Below are 18923 nucleotides of genomic sequence, written 5' to 3' on the forward strand. Positions count from 1 at the left end.
AGTCTAGATCAAATAGTAGTAGGTATTCTACTGAAATACAGCTTGTTCTAACGACGGTGTAACTAAATATTGTAAGCATACGTATATCCTTTTAGAACACAATCAAATACTTTTACGTATCTAACCCATTTTTTCTAACTTACCTCAATTTCATGCCCAAAGTGGTTGATTACGTGTGCCGATATATTTATAGATGAAATTGAAAATATATTTTGGGGATCTTATTTTACTTCAACCAAACTATTTATATTAGGAACTAATAGAATGTTTGCCTAAAAATATAAAACTTATTTTATCTAGTGGGAAATTAGGAAAGTTAAAAAAGTAAGCTAAAACGTTATTTATTTCAGTTTTAGTAATTTCATATATTTTTACACACGTGAGCAATTGCTATAAACCTGTTCTAAGTAAAATATTATTTTGTAACTCTACAGTTTAGTTTCATTCATGCCGTTAACAGATTGATCAGACGTCGTAATAAAGACGTTTGTGCATTTTCAAGCTACGTTGGTATAATAGGCAGTAGGTATCTATATCAACCAGTACTAGAACAGATAGATAGAAATATTCATGTGATATATATATGTTACTGTAAAAGCCCGAACTGTGGTAAATCCTAAGATTTTCCGGTAAAACCTAAGATTTACCAACTCTCAGTGGTAAAAGTCCGATCAAGCCAGAATTTAAAAACTATGTTACGATATATAAAAAAATCCTCCTTCATAACTATGTTTATAACTATTTCAGGGTATAATTATATACTATGACATAGTTATAAAGAAGGAGTTTTGGGCATAGCGACATGGGTAGGTTAGGTTAGAAGGCTAAGGTGGGAGCGAGCGAAGCGAAGCTCCCACCTTAGCCTTCGTGGTTATTTTTTTTTAACCCCTAAGAAGGAGGAGCCCCGCGAAGCGGGGCTCCGGCGACATCTCGATATCATCAAGTGAATATAGGTAAAAGTTCGAAATAAAAGAATTATTCGGACTTTTACCATTGCGAGTTGGTAAATCTTAGGTTATACCGGAAAATCTTAGGATTTACCACCGTTCGGGCTTTTACAGTAACATATATACTATTAGAGTATCACATGAGTATTTCTATCTGGTGAAACCTGCCAACGACTCAAAAAATTACCCCTTTTAGACTGCTTTACTCTTTGCAATGAACAACACACACAACAAACCTCAGGCTATATATCAATGTTTTTGACGTAAATCGAAATTGTTTTACAAAGACAGAATGTATTACAGCAACTTCTGGAAAGTGTGTGGGTAGCAGATTTTTGTGGGAGGTGGTAAAAGCCAAGGAACACAGAGCAAACCGGGGGCGTGTCATGATGGGAGTTATTTTCGAATTCTTGGTATCTTTATGAAAAGGTGAAGCGTAAAACTAAAGCATTTTTGAAACATTCGCCTCGCCTCCGCTAGCGCTTGTGGGCATCGACTTTTTGCAAAAAAAAATACAATTTTTCTTTTACTAACGCTAAATATCCCACGCTGTTATTCTACCACTAATATCACTTGTATAAAAATGACAAGCTCTAGTTATTCTAACTCTTAGAGCTACCAAGCTTTTGTTATATTGTTTTCACGAAACAAAACATTCTCGTACAAACTTTAGCAATTTTCATGTTTTTAGTTACTCATTACGACCTCATTACTAGTTACCATTTATTTAGTTCCGAAAATTATTTTTTACCTCTGGAAGATAATTTTATAGAGATCGCACGTGTGACGCAATGGTTTATATTATCAAGCATTGTGAGTACCAAGTTTGGTTTGATGCGCCTGAAATTTTAGCATGGATACGAAAATTGACTGTGTCCGTGACGCCAGTGGTTAAAGTCGCCACGCCGCCGCGCCGCTACCATTGTGTCGGAAGGAAGGTTCGATTCCCACACGGAACAATTATTTGTGCGATCCACAAATAATTGTTTCGGGTCTTGTTGTACTTTATGTCCGTTGTTTGTATGTTTGAAAAAGCCCCCCTTGATTTCGTGACCAAATTTCGGGCTTTTGCAATAATAGCAATATAAACAGTATATTAATGGGAAAATAACTTATGTATTCTACACAAAGCTTTTGACATCATCCTCAGAAAATTGTCTCCTACCACACATTACAAGGAAATATTAATTCCTGAACGTAATTACTACACATAATAATGTAGGTACCGAGAAAATCGTATCAAAAATATCGCACAGTCTATTCTTTGGTAACATTTGACAGACTCATTATAAGATATAACACGTGTTACGTACTGACTTTCCGAATTACACGCGTATAATGTTCTATATAAATAACAATGATTCACCAAAATGTATGGACGCACACAACTTTGAACAACTAAACCAAATTGGATAATTCCTTCGGTATTTGGATCGATAGGATCAATATTCCCATGGGAAAAGAATCAAAGGGATAAAATTATACCTACTATAATGGGACGAAATCGGACCAGTCCACTAGTTAAAATATAAAAGGATTGAGAGGACCACCTACACTGTATCCAGCTTGAACTTTGTAACAATATATTAATAATGAATGTTCACTCATTATATTTGGCATTTTACAAAGAAACATTGCTTAGCAAAATAATAATTTAATATATAAACCCACACACAATTTCAATCTTATTCCCACAATCAGAATTACCTATTCACTTCGCCGCCACTAGCCATCCCTCTCATTGTGCTTTTCTCATTTTCTTTTCCAACAACCACCGCAATATAGTAGATATCTTTATAGATAACTCAATTTCCACGTGCCATCCCAAAGAACCGATTGCTCAATAGTAAAGCATTTAAGGGCAAAATAATAACATGATTGTTACGAACCCTTTGAAAAAACCCCTTACAACTTGTATTGTGGTAAAGAAATAATACGACTCATAACAAACGACAAGAAGCAGTACAATTTTCCTCAGTTCAACACACAAAAGAACCACCGAGCCAGTTGTAATTAAATTTCACCCTTTCAAGCTTTTGATAGGCTTGCCAACATTAACTACTTGCAAATTACCGTATTGATACAACCGTATTTTTATTGACAAAAACAATGTTTCAACTTGGCGTAAAGGCCAGTATGCTTATTAAATACTTTTCATTGAATTGTTCGTGCGAGTTAAAGTGGGTTGAGAGTTTTAATTTGTTGCACTTGTATGAACGGCCTCGGCTGAAGTATGTGTTCATATCTCTTAAAAGTATGATAAAACAGGCGATATGTATATTTATCGTGCATTCATCGTACGTTTCAGTACGGCCTATTGACCGAAAGCAAAAGCAGAAACACTATAGTAAGCCTCAAGAAAAACATATTTCTTTAATGTAACGAGTAAGTCAGATCATATCGGCGATGTCTCGCAAAAAGGTCTGGTGCGTAGTCCGGTCCGGCGGTCCTGTATGACAGATGTATGGATGTAAATGAGGCAAGGGGACTTGTAAGGATCGTACCAAGCGACGTTCTTTGCTCTCTGCCTACCCCTTTGGCGGAAAGGTGTGATATTATGTATACATATATGTATGTACGTATTTAATTATGTTATGAGCAAGTACCTATTGATCTCCATCTTAAAGAATGTTGTCTATAACCGCGAAATACAAAGGGTTGGTGTGGTGACAGACAATATGTGTAAAAACAAATTCAAATATTAACGTAGGCATGATTAAACCAAAGCAATGCTTCATTAAAACCTTTAGCATTTAGCACCTCCTTACCACAGAATGTAATATCAGAAGATATTTACCTTATAAGTAAGTTTCAAACATCTTAGATATCAATTACCTCTGAAATAAATACCTCTACTTCCTCATTCGGTACAGGCCACGAATTCCAATATTTGGCACGAAAACAAGAGCTTAGTAAGCGGGACAAAGTTTTTGAACAATATTCAACCACCCATAGCCAGTTGCGCTCACCGGTCGGTAAACTATCTGTTGGTTAAGCAACCCTTGGCGCGGTCATTCCATAGATGGGTGACTGCATAGTGGTATTTGTGGGCGTCGCCGTGCTTCGAAAGGCACGTAGAAAGTCGGTCCCGGCTGTAGTCTATTAAGATAACAGTCGTTAAGCCATGTCAAAGGCCTTGAGGGCGGCTAGAACAACTTCGACACTAGGTTGGCCACTAACCATACGACAAACAAACAACCTTGTTCGAATACAACATAGAAAGAGCATATTGGAATGTTTTACGTGTATTTTATTATGTCTTACCGAAATAAATTTGACCTTAGTACCAGTGTTTAAAGCTCTAAACTAAAACCTATCTTATAAATCTATGTGAAACCCGCATGAAAATTCGTTTAGTAGATTTTGAGTTTATTTGGAACAGATAAACGCTCAAGTTGGTTTAAGAAGTAACTGATCCTTTCAAAACTTATATACATATCTATTATGTAGGTGTGTACGGTTTTAATACAGGTCATCGTTGAAAGACAATTTGATCAGATAAATAATTAAGTAGTATATTCTTTGATTCAGTATCATATCCGGTACTTAACAAAATAATACGCCTCATCAAAAGAGTATTGAGTTTGTTGTTTTAGGTCTCATCAATTTTACCTTTCGAATTTATGTTTATGCTGTATTTATTAAGGTAACTTTTATTGTTTCTAGGAACTTGAACGATTCTGCTGATATATTCACTGTACAAGTGTACAGTAATGGCTGTTCTTCGGAAACGCTTTAAAGCGTGTCACCCGTATGACTAGAGCTGCCTGATCCAGGCTGAACATTTCCGGTACATTTCTGGGTCCAAGAACGAAATCAGAGTTTTGGTCATCGGTCCACGACTACATTAAGTAGGAATGGCCAAGTGATCAAAAAAAAAAGAAAAACGTCGTAGCATCGTAGCTTAGTAAAAACAAGCATTTTTTAATTCCGGGATAGCAGAGTAAAATTATGGGACAAGGGATAAATTCCTCCCGGAAATCCCGGCCATCTGGCAACCCTACGTATGACTGACGCATGGACACATCGCATTGAAATAATCTTGAGCTATCCCGAAAACTCCATTGAAGTATGTCCTTTAATAAACCATCTAAATTGATCTTAAAATGTCATAGCAAACAACAAATTGTCGAGTTGTCTTAACATTTTCCATAAGGTCGTCTTGATTTAAATTTGCAAAAGCGCTTTCATGTCTTTATAACATAAAGGTTACGCTTAGAAGCTCACTCAATCCATCCATTTGATATAACATTTTATACAAAAGCGCGCACTTTCTGCCTGTCAATTTCTCATAATATTTGCGAAAAGGTTTTGATAAAGGCCAGTCATACGATCGTAAAAGATTTTCTGGATTTATTAGTGCTTTGTATGTTTAGGAGTATTAGCACTGTATGATCGTGTAATATAGGTCAAGTGTAGATCGGGTCGAGCTCGTCAAGTGACTATTATAACAGAAGTTAATAATACGGGTAAAATGTAAACACTCGACAATATTGAATACGAAAATCCATAGACTTAGATCCATTTTCGATATTTGGCACTATTGAATAGGAATTATTTGACGTATAATATAGGTACAGAAGAAAGTCCAATTCGTAGGTACTCTTTGTGTATATTCAGCTTGAAGTTCTCACGTGTCCATAGATGTGACACCTCTCGAAATACTGGGAATTTACATGAAGTGGTTTATCGGAAGCTATTGAGATTAGTGTTTATATTAATGTGTTTGGTTAACATCGGATTCATCATAATCGCCTAAAGTCCTTTGAGGATTTATATGGAAATAACTGTTTATCAAGCTGATGACGGTATATATCGTCAGCTTATATTATCAACAACCTATTTATAAATGAATACTTAATGACCTATTTTGATGACTTATTTTGCTCTTGTATCTGAAGGACTTTAACAAACATATAAACAACGGACACAAGGTACCACCAGACCCGAAACAATTATTTGTGTATTGCACATAATTGTTCCGTGTGGGAATCGAGCCCACGACCTGCCGACGCAAAGGTAGCGGTGTAGCGACGTAAACTAAGTATTGTGCGAAGAATTATTCTGATTGCTCTATTACTTTTATGAAGTTTATATACATACTTATTTGTAAAGAGTATGACGGTCTTTAAAAGAATTCATTAATTAACAAATGACTGGAACAATGAATCTTGTTCCATGCGTGCTTTCATTTGAATCTTGTTTCATAATGCATTCTTTTATTTTGATACGATACGCATTTACTTACATCAAATTGTTCTTATCTCAGTTGTTCAATCCCATTTATTTTGATATCATAAAAAATACTGCACGGTTTATTCCACTACGATATCCCAAACATTGTCTGGGGACTAAACTCAATATATATTTTATTCTGTGAACAGTAAATCCATATGTATTCAACGTGTAATTCAGCCTTCGCCGTAACACAATAAGCTTGCTTCAATGCAATTTTACTGCGCGTCTTACTTTTACCTACAATAAGGTAGCTTGCTTATAAAAATCGTATAATTAACATCAAAGAAAATCTGCCTGCAACACATAAAAGATAGGATGTTCGAACCTCGCGCGTGTATCTGAGAGCGTTGAAAATGTAAGGTAAAATGTTTCAAGTTTCAAGCAGGTTTATTTAATTCGGCAATCTTAAGAACTCGTTGCAATTTACCCTCATTTTTTTTCAATAAGTCATTCTCATCTCCATTTAATAAATCCTCAATATCGTGTCATTATTTTGAAGGTAAATTAAATTGTTCGACGGAGACATTTTATTTTCTTCACGGGAATAAGGAATCCTGATTAAATTTTGATGAAATAATATCGAGACAACTTGATTAGACCGTTTACTAGACTTTCTGAATTAAGCATAAATCAGTTTCTATGGCAGTTTGTCTTATTATAACTTAAAATCGACAAAACGAATACCTGTGATTGCACGATGAACCGCCCTTGGCTGGTCCACCTGATGAACCACCTTTGGTCTCCTAATCTCGGGAATCGCTGTAAATACGTAAGTTTGTTCGAAACATTACCATTGCAATCCATTGCAACTAGTTTTGTCTTTAATAACGTTTCCACGATATCTAAATCACACGTATCGCCATCATAGAAAATCCTTCAAAACGTTTTAGTGAAAGCTCTGCCAGTTCGCCGATATTCTACCGCCTCCGTTTCTCTAATGGAGTCTGAGCAAATTCAATATACAACTGATATTCCAGATTGCTAGTAATATCGCTCCTTTCAGAACAAATTAATCAACATTTCCTCTACTTGAAAGTCTTTCTATTTGGTTACGTTCAATAATGCCGTGCCTTTATCCAATAAATAGTACCAGGAGGTAATAACATTACAGGAATGTAGAATATTGTAGAATGACACCGTTCCTAGAATAAGTACTGGCGTCTGTTATGTAAAATCGCTGAACTAAATCTTTAGATTCCAGTTAGTATATTATTATATGGAAAGGTAATTTACCAGCGTCTATTCAATACCTTAGTAGACTCAGATCTCAGATCAGACCTTTTGGAAAAATAAAGAAGAGTAAATATAATATTAAGCAGACATTAAATTTATGTGGCTTCAGTATCCTAACCGCTAAAACTTGAAGTGTATAGAATTTCAACTGAAACCTGATAACCAACACGCTGAAATGTGCAAAATTCACTGAAATTAGGTGGCAGTACATAATGTTGCTGCTAACTTAGAAATTATACACAATTACGAAAATGTCTACCTAGGATCGCCACACCATTGCGTCGGGAGGTCGTGGGTTCGATTCCCACACGGAACAATTATTGGTACGATCCACAATTAATAATTTTTTCGGCTCTGGTTGTACTTTGTGTCCGTTGTTTGAATGTTTGCTAAAGTCCCCACGACACAAGAGAAAAATAAGTAGGTAATTAAACAGTAATTATATAAACAGTTATCAAGTCAAATCAAACAGTTATATCAAGTTAAAAAGTAAAATTCTGGTATCCAATTGCATCTGGTAAAACTGGAAGCCGACTCCAACATAGTGGGAAGAAATGCTAGGCTGATAAATAAGCAACTTGCAAAGTCTAAACAAGATTTTATAACAGAATTTAAAACAAATTATTAAGCTTTAGACTGTAATTATAATTTTATGAAGAAACATTTCATGAAGTCAATAATAGAATGTTCTTTAGAAATTATTTCTAAAGACAGTGATAGCATCAGTACAGTTCACAGTGATATAAATATTGTAGAAGTTTTAACAAACATGTGATAGACAAACTTTGAATCATTTTGCAGACATCTTTGATCAAACTTCACTTGATTTGAACTACAAAAGATTTCTTACAATCCCTATCTCACACACACTATCACACGACTGAAACAACAAAGACCTTTATTCAGAACAAATATGAGACGAGGTTGGTGACCTTATTATTTCCTTAAACTACAATGAGCTATAGAAACGATAACAGCGAGTGCAGTTGTAAAAGTCAGGATATACACAATACGTTTTATAACCGTATTGTAAAATATTTTTGTAAAATCAGCTCCTAATAATAACACATTTATTCAAATTTTACTTACAAATATTTACTTGTAAAATTACTTTTAATGAGCGTTTGTATCGGGGCTTGTCTGAATTACCCGATGAGGAAGTAAAAAGAAAAAACAAATATCTATTTCAAATGATATGAATACCAAAGAATATTAAATTTACGAAAACATAGAAATTATTTTCTAACACGGTATTTCCTTTTGTATTTTTTATCGGAAAATGATATCTGTTTATGAAATCTCAGCTTTCTGCAAGCAAAGCTGTCGTGGTTTTATAAAGATAGAAATGTAAAGAAACAACTATGAAACGAGGACGAGATTGAATAAAACCTGCTTTTTACCTCGACGCGCAAAAAGAGCAAGAGTTTTAGTTAAACATTCATCTGAAAGTTTTGTGCGGCGTAACTTTGTCCATTATAATCAGACAAATATTTGTCATTCATGAATAAATTATAAAATGAATGAAGTCCTTGTCCTTAACCCACAGCCAACGACAACATATTTAATTTTACGATAAACAAGGAAATTAAGCATGAAATAAGTATACATATCTTTTTTTGACATAATAAGATATTTTATCGCTTTGAGTTTATTCATAAAATTCGCCCATTCTTGGCAAATGGTGCCTAGGCGTCGTTCGTAGTGTAAAAATTTCGTTTATTAAAATGTATCCTACTAATATTATAAATGCGAAAGCTGGTAAATGTAGATGAATGCACGGATGTATGCTATGTATGCTTGTTACTCTTGCACGAAACACTACTGGATGGGTTATAATTAAATTTGGCACCCTTACCCTGGGAAATTTTATCACGCGGCTAGAATTATGTTATAAATATACTATTTTGATATAAATGGCGAACGATATTCTACATGAATTTATAAATATTTGGTACCTACACATTATTTTCTTGTAAACTTAATTCCCTACTTTAGACCCTAGTGTTCGATAATTAATCATGCTAAAATGAAACTGTGTATAATTAGAACATTCTGAACAGAAACAATATTCTATCTTTCAAAGCGCAATATTACCGAAGACCAAACAAAAAAGACTTGAACAAGCTTATCATGTTCGTAATAGGTCAAAGAGTTCATAACATGGGCCGTGTCGCCATGAACTTTATTGTTCATATGATGCCTTTGTGTTTTAATTGGCAATCATTTTAGAAGTCGCCATTTACTTTTTGAGACTAATTAGAACTTTACACACGAATGATAATGAAACAGCCTAACGTTTCGCATTTATTTCGCACTAGCGGCCCAACTCTGTTCGGGTTTTTAGCAAGTTGATCCCATTCCCGTGGGAATTTAGATCCCATCGATACAAACCTTGTCCCGCCAGTTTAAAACATACAAAAAAAATCCAAATAAATATATAGGTTGTTGGTTATGCACGTATGTACATACATTTCAATTATTCATTTTTATTTATATAAATTTATTATCCAGGTATATTTTTTTATTTGTATAGATATAAAGCGGCCCGGCCCTACCCTGTTTGGGTTTTTAGTATGCTGATTCGATTGTCGAGGGAATTTAGATCCCATCGATGCAAGCCCTGCGGATTCAAACATATTATAAAAATATCCTATTTAGTGCAGTTGTTCTAAAGTTACGCGTTCATTACATTTGAATGATTGATTCTGGTTTATATACATAGATTGAGTATCATTAGGTATGGTCCGGCAACTTAGTAGAGAGCCTTGGTATGCCATATGAGGAGTAACAGATCATTGTGTATTAACTCCATCAATCTAACTTTTGAGATAAAGGCATAATTCATAATATTTTTATACTAATATTTTTATATATAACCAGGATATAATATAGTTTGAAACGATGTATACATTTGATTCTTTTTTTAAATAGAAAGTAATACAGTTTGATGCGTCATAATTTGACATGGGTTACAAGTTTCGGAACAGATAAAAAATACGTTCTGTACAATTTTTTGGGGTGACTGGAGTTAATACACTTTGATCTGTTACTCCTCATATAATTTGCTATGTATTTTTGGGTTTGGTGTTTAGGTATATTTCAAACACCACTGTCTACACCTTCGAGAATTAAAAGCGTGTTGTTATGTATTTATTTACATTAAACATTTGTCAGTTAGTACTTAGTGGATGCATAATATTTGTACGATACATGTGGCAATAAGTGAACAGTTAAAATCATAACTTTAAAGTGTGTGGCGGTTGAAAAAATCAAAATATGAGGGTGAATGAACATTCGTCCGCCTCATATACACGAAGTCCTGTCATCGCTGCTCCAGTCAGCCTGCGACCACGGCGAGTACAACCTGCGAGACGTTAGGCATTTTAAGGTAAAATGCGTGTTCGCGTTAATTCCCGTATTCTATTATACATTAAACAGTTAAAATGACATGTAAATTTATTTGATTTGTTGTAAATAAAATAGTATTTCAATTTTCGCCGAAATCTGTGTGCGTTGTTTTTCCGCACCTTGTTATATTCGACTGTGGTCTAGGGCGGCCTAATTGGCGTTACTGTGAAGCGCCCACTTTTGTTTTGTGGCGAGAAACTTGGCCAAAGTACTTCAGCCGGAAAACTTCTGTGAGTTGAACAAAAACACAATGTTTCCTTAATAAATATGACTTTGAAAGTACTTAGTTTTAGTTTTTACGCGAAAAATATTCATTATGTAATAATAAATATATGTTATTAAGGTTTTATTTTTACGTTACGTCTGACTTTGTAAATGCTTCTACTGTGTTCTGTATAACAGTCTTTTTTTAATAAAGAGAATAAAATAATGTCTGTTACATCAGTGAAAACATAACAATATTATTGGGATTCAGTAGTTTCAGATTATAAATAAGAGCATAAATGCTGTATGAAATCGTTTTGCGGTCGAAATCACGGACGGATATTAGTAACATATACATCTTAAATATAAAAATGAAGCACCAAATATGTTGCTAAGCGAAAAACTCAAAAAAAAATCATGAGCGAAGCTGCGCAGGTCAGCTAGTTTTATAAAAATTGAACTTTATCGTATCAAACTTAACACCACATCACAAAATCGATAGACTTATTACTAGATATTAACTTCAATGTACCCAAAGGAAATCCTAGCTACGAGCTAAAAAAATATAACTTACGAAAGAAATGTAATATCGTCGATTTATAAACTACGTTGATAATAATATTATGGTCCAATAAAAGTCCATTATAAAGCAACTCATCTACATAATATACTAGACTCACGCAACTTCGCTTGCGTCACATAAGAGAGAATGGGTTTATATTTTCCCGTGTTTTGTAACATTTTCCACTGGTACTCTGCTCGTATTGGTCGTAGCGTGATGATATATAGCCTATATCCTTCCTCGATAAATTGACTATCTAACACTGAAATATTTTTTCAAATTGGACCCGTAATCCCTGAGATTAGCGCGTTCAAACAAACAAACAAACTCTTCAGCTTTGTAATATTAGTATAGATACTTACTTACTTTTATATACCATTTTCGCAGCTGTTTGGAAGGCATCGGTCTTCAGACTATATTATATTAATATCTTTTTGAAAGAATTATTCTCAAAAATAGTTATTGAATTTCTATATCCCAAAAGAGTTTTCTGTGTCATTGAAATATTAATTAAAAGTTTATTTAAAAAACTGAGTTGTCATATGAACCTAACTAAATATTGTATAACATAATATTGTATAACATAACGTATACAAAATCAATAATCAAAGTTCTAGAACTTTAGTTCAGAAAACTATTTCAAAAATTATAATTTAGATAAAGTTCAGACGAACTAATTAATTGTTACTAAACTCTACCGAAACAAAATACCTATGACTACACGAATAGTTAAATAAAACAAGCTTTTGTATTTCAATTTCAAGTTTATTTTATTAATTTTCCATAACGTTGAATTTGATAAAATTGACCTACTATTTTATTTTTAAGGTAGTATTGAAGACAGCCACGGTAATTTTCCCGTCGTTTTGAAATTGTGCCAGTCGTAAATAAATCTACCTACGACTATAATAATCAAAGCTAGTAATACTAAGTTGACAATATTAATGGGGCTAATAGGTAGTTCCACGTCATCTGAACAAATGTGACCGAGCGGTATTGTACTGATCTGTAACAAACGTATAACATTATAACATACAAACCTCTTTTTAGTATTATTACGTCGAGGAAAAAGTCTTTTCGCATTATAGTATGTATGAACTTGTAATAAAATCTTTTCTCTACAAAAAAAGTTCGATATTTGGGACCTCACGAGCTCATTGAAAGAAACCTTAATAAACCGTGTACTCATTTCTGACTCCTGAAGCCAAAGAGATTTTATTACAAGTCCATACATACTACAATGGGAAAAGACTTTCTCCTCGACCTAATATATGACTATAAAATGTTACATCCAATATCTGTTTTGAACGAAACCCTCATACGGTCACACCACATGAGTAAGAATTATAATCAGTTTACGCAAGCGATTTACACTAGGGGACAATTACATTGAATGACAATCAGTTCAGCGCCTCTAGCGGGCACTGTAAAAACTATAAACATAGTACAAATGCTGTACATTTTTAATGTCAAACTCTCGATACTCAAAAGTAGGTACCGACTGAAAGTTATATCACCGTTCGCCACGCTACTGGTGACGTCGGGTCAAGGGGTGCGACGCGACGCAGACGGACTTTACTAAACAACACATATGAGGAGTAACAGATCAAAGTGTATTAACTCCAGTCACCCCAAAAAAAATTGTACAGAACGTATTTTTTATCTGTTCCGAAACTTGTAACCCATGTCAAATTATGACGCATCAAACTGTATTACTTTCTATTTAAAAAAAGAATCAAATGTAAGTATACATCGTTTCAAACTATATTATATCCAGGTTATACATAAAAATATTAGGTATAAAAATATTATGAATTATGCCTTTATCTCAAAAGTTAGATTAATGGAGTTAATACACATTGATCTGTTACTCCTCATATGTATTATAATATGTCGTGAATCATATTTATTCACGCAATGATCCCTAGCTTCTATGACAAAATTATTTCATTCTCCTGCCCAAATTAATTTTATAAAACATTTATCTAAAGTAAAATATCAATGTTCTCTTGAGTATTCCGAGAATTAATTCTAAAAAGAATATTATTATGTGCAAAAAACACTTTCAGTTTAACATCAAAGCCGGGAACACAAATGACGACCCCTAAAGAGTTTCAATAGGGTTTCGTTCAAATTACGTTTACAAATTAAATTACATCAAATGTTACGGAATGTTTTATCATTTTACGAATAAGAAGATTATAACTACGATTGAAAAGTATTAATTGTAATTAGACATTTTTAAATATTTGATTATGAATTATCTATTAATTAAATTTATAACTTTTCCACTACTAAGTCCTTACTTAGTAGTGGGTCTGGGAATGGTGGAGGGGTTAGAACTTGTGTCCAAGGATAAAATATTAGTAACGGCTTGAATATAAACATTATAAAAACCCCTGAACCTTTTAACGTAAAAACAGTCAATAATATCGTAACTTATTTCTCGTCCGTGATATTTCAAATTTTCCTGAATGCCTTAAGTTTAGAACCCGAAAATCTGTTTTCATTCGTGATTCATACTGACCTGCGCAAGCGAAGTCTTTTTATCATTCGATTTGGAGCACCGTATGTCAGCAATGTCTCGAATGACGCGGTGATACTTGAGCAACAAGCTCTGGAAGCGTGGGATGTAGTGACAGTCACATCGCCAAGGATTGTTCCCCAGGTACACGTTCATTATATTGTTGTTGGCTTGAAACGCTTTGTCGAACACGTACATTGGGATCTATGGAAGAAAATACGAAATGAGAATGAGATATCAAACGCTAATTGTAATGTTGAGTAAGATACTTGCAATGAACACTATTGTGATGTTTATTTACAAAAAAATATTAAAAAAAATACAAGAGACGTGACAACGTAATAAAGGCCAGTTACCTCGTATAAATCTAAAGTAACTGCTAAAGCCACTGAATTATACTTCACATTTGTTTCTTAAACTATCAGTAAAAGCGTGAAGAAACTTTCAATGCCATTTTTACTCTATTCCTATACTTTGGCTGTTACTTTTGATAAAGAAACTCGCTGTTAAAGAAACTCAAGGCCACAAGTGCCTTAAAAAATAAATTTATTTGATAGAGTTACTAAGTTCTACTGCGAAGAAGAATAGTGTTCCTGCTCGATGTGAAAGTAATACTTACTCTTATTATCACAACTTATTTCTGAATATATTTACAAGGCATTGCTATAAGAATAATAATTATTTCAGTCAATTTTCCCTTTCTTAGCTACAACCTACACGTGCCCTATGATTCCGGAAAACGCTTAGTTTAATTACCATATGACCACGTGTACAGTCAGCTTCTTATATAAAGTGACAGATAACATATCCAGTTATAAAGGGACTCCTAAAGTGATCAATAATAATAATACAACCAAAGTCATCTAATTATGTAAGTCATTCATCTTGCACAATGATATCGGAACATGGACATCGTCAAATATATGAGTTCGTTCAAAGTGCCATAATCATAGTAACAAACACGGCGCCAATGGTTTCTAAGCATCCAAAGTATTCAAAAATATGGAACACTAGATGAAAATGAACTCTATCGCTGAATATTTAAGGTACCTTTTGAAATTTAAAAACAAAATGAATGAGATAAAGCATTGGTTGTTCCTTTCATTATGAACGTGACGTCATTGGCATGTGTTTTGTTTATTCTATCCTCAATTTTATCATATTTTCATGATTTATAATTCGCGTTAGATATCAAAGAGTAATTAATACTAATTTGCATAAATACTCGAAAGATTTCATAGATAATGTACATCATTGTTTACATATCAATGTCATGTGTCATTCATATAAATGCAAATAAATTAATATAATAAAGTAATTATTACAATTTAATTGGAAAAACATGGCCTCATTTCGAATTAATGATGGAATGAAACACAAAATCATTCACTTGCAACAAGAAGGTGTTTCTGTAACAGACATTGCGAACGAACTTGGAATATCCGTAAGTTGACTTCTCTTTATGTTGTATGTTATTTTATTTTTTTGTATTTTGTACTGCATAAATTCTTTCATGTTATAATAATTCAGTTTCTTTCTTACAGAGGAACACAGTTTATCGATGGACGGATAGATGGAATACAGAGGGTATTCTCCGTTACCATGTAACAACTGGTCGTCCACGCCGGACAAACACTGATCAAGATACGCGAATAGTGCAGAAAGCTCGAAGCGATCGTTTTTTAAACACGCGTAATTTGGCATTTGAGTTTCAAGTATCACAGACCACAATAAGGAGACGATTACACGAGAAAGGTTTACATAATAGAATACCCGCCAAGAAACCTGCACTTACGCCGAGGCACAAAGCACAAAGATTAGAGTTCGCACGACGTTATTTAGATTTTAATTTTGAAAATGTCGTTTTTGTAGACGAAAAAGTATTTTGTTCTACTGCTCGTGGTCGTCTATCTTTATGGAGGTTAAACAACACCAGATACGAAGAAAGAAATGTGTTACCTGGTAACAGGAGTGGACGTATCACACTCGGATTCTGGGGTTGGATGTCCCAAAGCGGTCCGGGAGAATTAGTCGAGGTTGGCGGCAGACTTAATGGCCAAAGATATAAAGATATCCTTAATGATGTTTTGTTGCCCACGGCCCGAGTATTTTATCCAAACGAAAGAATCCGTTTCATACAGGACAACAGCTCTGTTCATAATTCTAGGGTAGTATCAAATTATTTAAATGAAACAAGAGATTTGGAACGAATAATTTTTCCTGCACGTAGTCCTGACTTAAACCCAATAGAAAACTTGTGGGGTAAAATGATTCAACTATGGGATAATACTACGATAAGAAGTACGGAAAACTTGAGGAGACACGTTGAAAATGTATGGGAGTCGTTAAGGGGAGACAGATTTTGTTTTAACGCAGTGCAATCCATGCGTCAGCGACTTAGCGATGTTATTATTGCTGAAGGTGGATATACACGTTTTTGATATTTTTTTGTTATATATTTTAAGATAATAAACAACCATTTCAATTGAAGTAAAACCTTGTTATTTTACGAGTTATTATTTTGACCTGGAATTATGTGATGATACGTAGAATGCAGGAAGAGTTTAAATCACATACATTTAGAAGAAGGTTGTTTAGGTCTCATCTCTTATTTTAGGATCGTGGGTAATTGGCGAGCATAATTTAGCTTTTAAGTCAAATAGACATTAAAAAAAATACTTATTAAACAAGTAAGATTCCCGGGATACGACCCGGTGACCTTACGTACGGCGGACACTCTAATGCCCAGACACCAATCAGACATGCATAGTGACATAGTTCATTTTCATGTACCTAATGTTTGTTCCATATTTTTGAATACTTTGGATGCTTAGAAACCATTGGCGCCGTGTTTGTTACTATGATTATGGCACTTTGAACGAACTCATATATTTGACGATGTCCATGTTCCGATATCATTGTGCAAGATGAATGACTTACATAATTAGATGACTTTGGTTGTATTATTATTATTGATCACTTTAGGAGTCCCTTTATAACTGGATATGTTATCTGTCACTTTATATAAGAAGCTGACTGTACCTAATCAAGAACAATTCGGAAGTAACTGGCAAGTTAATACGTATTGCTAAAATACTTCAAGCGAAGACAACTGGTCCAAAGATCAAAGAATATGTACGTTTCTCAGGACAGGTCGGGTCCCGAACATTTAGGTAATAGCCAAACTAACAACACTGCGGTATAAACAATTAAACAAGCCCGTAGCTATATACGGGGACAGTTACCGCACAAACTTGACTTTAGCAAACCCACAATACTGGCTAATTTTAGACTGCGTTCACACGGAATTGTGTCTTACTCTGTCTGATCAGACCTTTTGCAGGATCTGGATCAGTGGCAACTGTATTTCTATGGAAGAGTTTCACGAACATTCGGTTTTAAGATTTGTAAATATGTTTTGAGATCCGACAGAGTAAGACGCGACTCCGTGTGAACGCAGCATTAGAGAACATTCATAAACGTATGTATAATGTATATTCATACAATAAAGTGAAAGCCACGATGCGTAAAATTGTTTAGAAATAATATGAAACAATTCAAATGTTTAATATAAGTTGTAACAACGGACCGACCACGGGCATCGCACGAGGCACGGGTTTAAAACTTCAGAAACATGAAGTATCCTTTTATCATCATAGACTAAATATACCATTATTTAGACAGGTACATATTTACATCGTGTGTTGCCTAGTGAGGCAATGACTAGTTTCTTATTGTGACATGACTTACATTACAGGTTGTCTAGTCTGCAGAAGAATTAGGGAACTGACTATTCTAAGCATGTTGTAGTTAGCTAATAGTGCTGTATCTGTGACAGTCTACTTAGAGAGCTATGAAGATTATAAGAAAAATTAGATGGTAGATGTATGAAACATTTATTTTACAAATAGGCTTTGCTATCTCAATAGCCGCTTTTACGCACACAATCTATCGCACGTTCTTAGGAGCGTACAGGATTAGGCGCGGGAAAGCAGCGCGGTCTTCGCTCGCGATTTATTTCGCAAGCTTGACAGATGAACACGGCGCGTGATCTTTCCTTTCCCTTACACGCGCGCTCTTTCACGCGCGATTGTTGTTTCATGCGCGATAGAGTGTGTATGTAAAGAGGGCTATTAACCTCAAACAAAAAATGTCACATACTGCTTGGAATGCTTCAGGCATCATTGTATGTATGAACTCAAAGGCAAAGCTTTCCACTTGATTAATTGACAAAGGTAAACCTGATGGCACTTTGCGAGATTAAAAACGGTTCTGTAAACTTCAAAAGGTTATGATTTTTTAGTCCGCTTCTATTAGAGTTACGGCTGTGATTTTATATATACTGTTAGAAATGTTTGTAACGATACTAAATAAATGTGTTATGTTAAGCGTATGCTAATCATGGGACGTCTTATGGCTAACCAGATGAAAATGATGAATGAAGAATGATTTTTTCGTAAATAATGTTGAAATTGTAATGATTACAGACTGAAACATGTTATTAGACACTCATTCAAATTCATTCACCTACAAAAATACAAATCTGTGACGTCACTTCACTGTATTTCTAGACTAAAATGTTTTTTTGACACTTCATAAAGAGTAGCTGATTTGACTAAAGTCAAGTTTAACCCAATTACAGTTCACATAGAGCCAGTCTAGCCTTATTTTCTTCATCGTCAACTGTTAATTTTTTAAGAGAGGTGTTATAAGTTTGACGTGTCTATCTGTCTGTGTGTCTGTCTGTGGCACCATAACTCCCGAACGGATGCAGTGATTTCATTTTGTTTTTTTTTTGCATTAAAGG

General features: G+C 34.3%; 1 protein-coding gene across 6 annotated transcripts in view; it reads right to left on the reverse strand.

Annotated features, from left to right (window-relative positions):
* Nucleotides 1-12379: 12379 nt before the first annotated feature.
* swi2 (Protein singed wings 2) overlaps nt 12380-18923 on the reverse strand; it is a 34162-nt gene continuing 27618 nt past the window's right edge. For all 6 annotated transcript variants that reach the window (XM_076121928.1, XM_076121930.1, XM_076121932.1 and 3 more), the window contains exons 9-10: nt 14120-14320; nt 12380-12598 (exon numbers count right to left, since the gene is read on the reverse strand). In XM_076121928.1, the coding sequence (XP_075978043.1) occupies nt 12416-12598; nt 14120-14320 (384 nt within the window). In that variant the 3' untranslated portion in view covers nt 12380-12415. The remainder of the gene's footprint in view (nt 12599-14119; nt 14321-18923) is intronic.

The sequence above is a fragment of the Anticarsia gemmatalis genome, chromosome 13 (genome assembly GCF_050436995.1).
Source record: "Anticarsia gemmatalis isolate Benzon Research Colony breed Stoneville strain chromosome 13, ilAntGemm2 primary, whole genome shotgun sequence".
NCBI classification, from domain to species: domain Eukaryota; kingdom Metazoa; phylum Arthropoda; class Insecta; order Lepidoptera; family Erebidae; genus Anticarsia; species Anticarsia gemmatalis.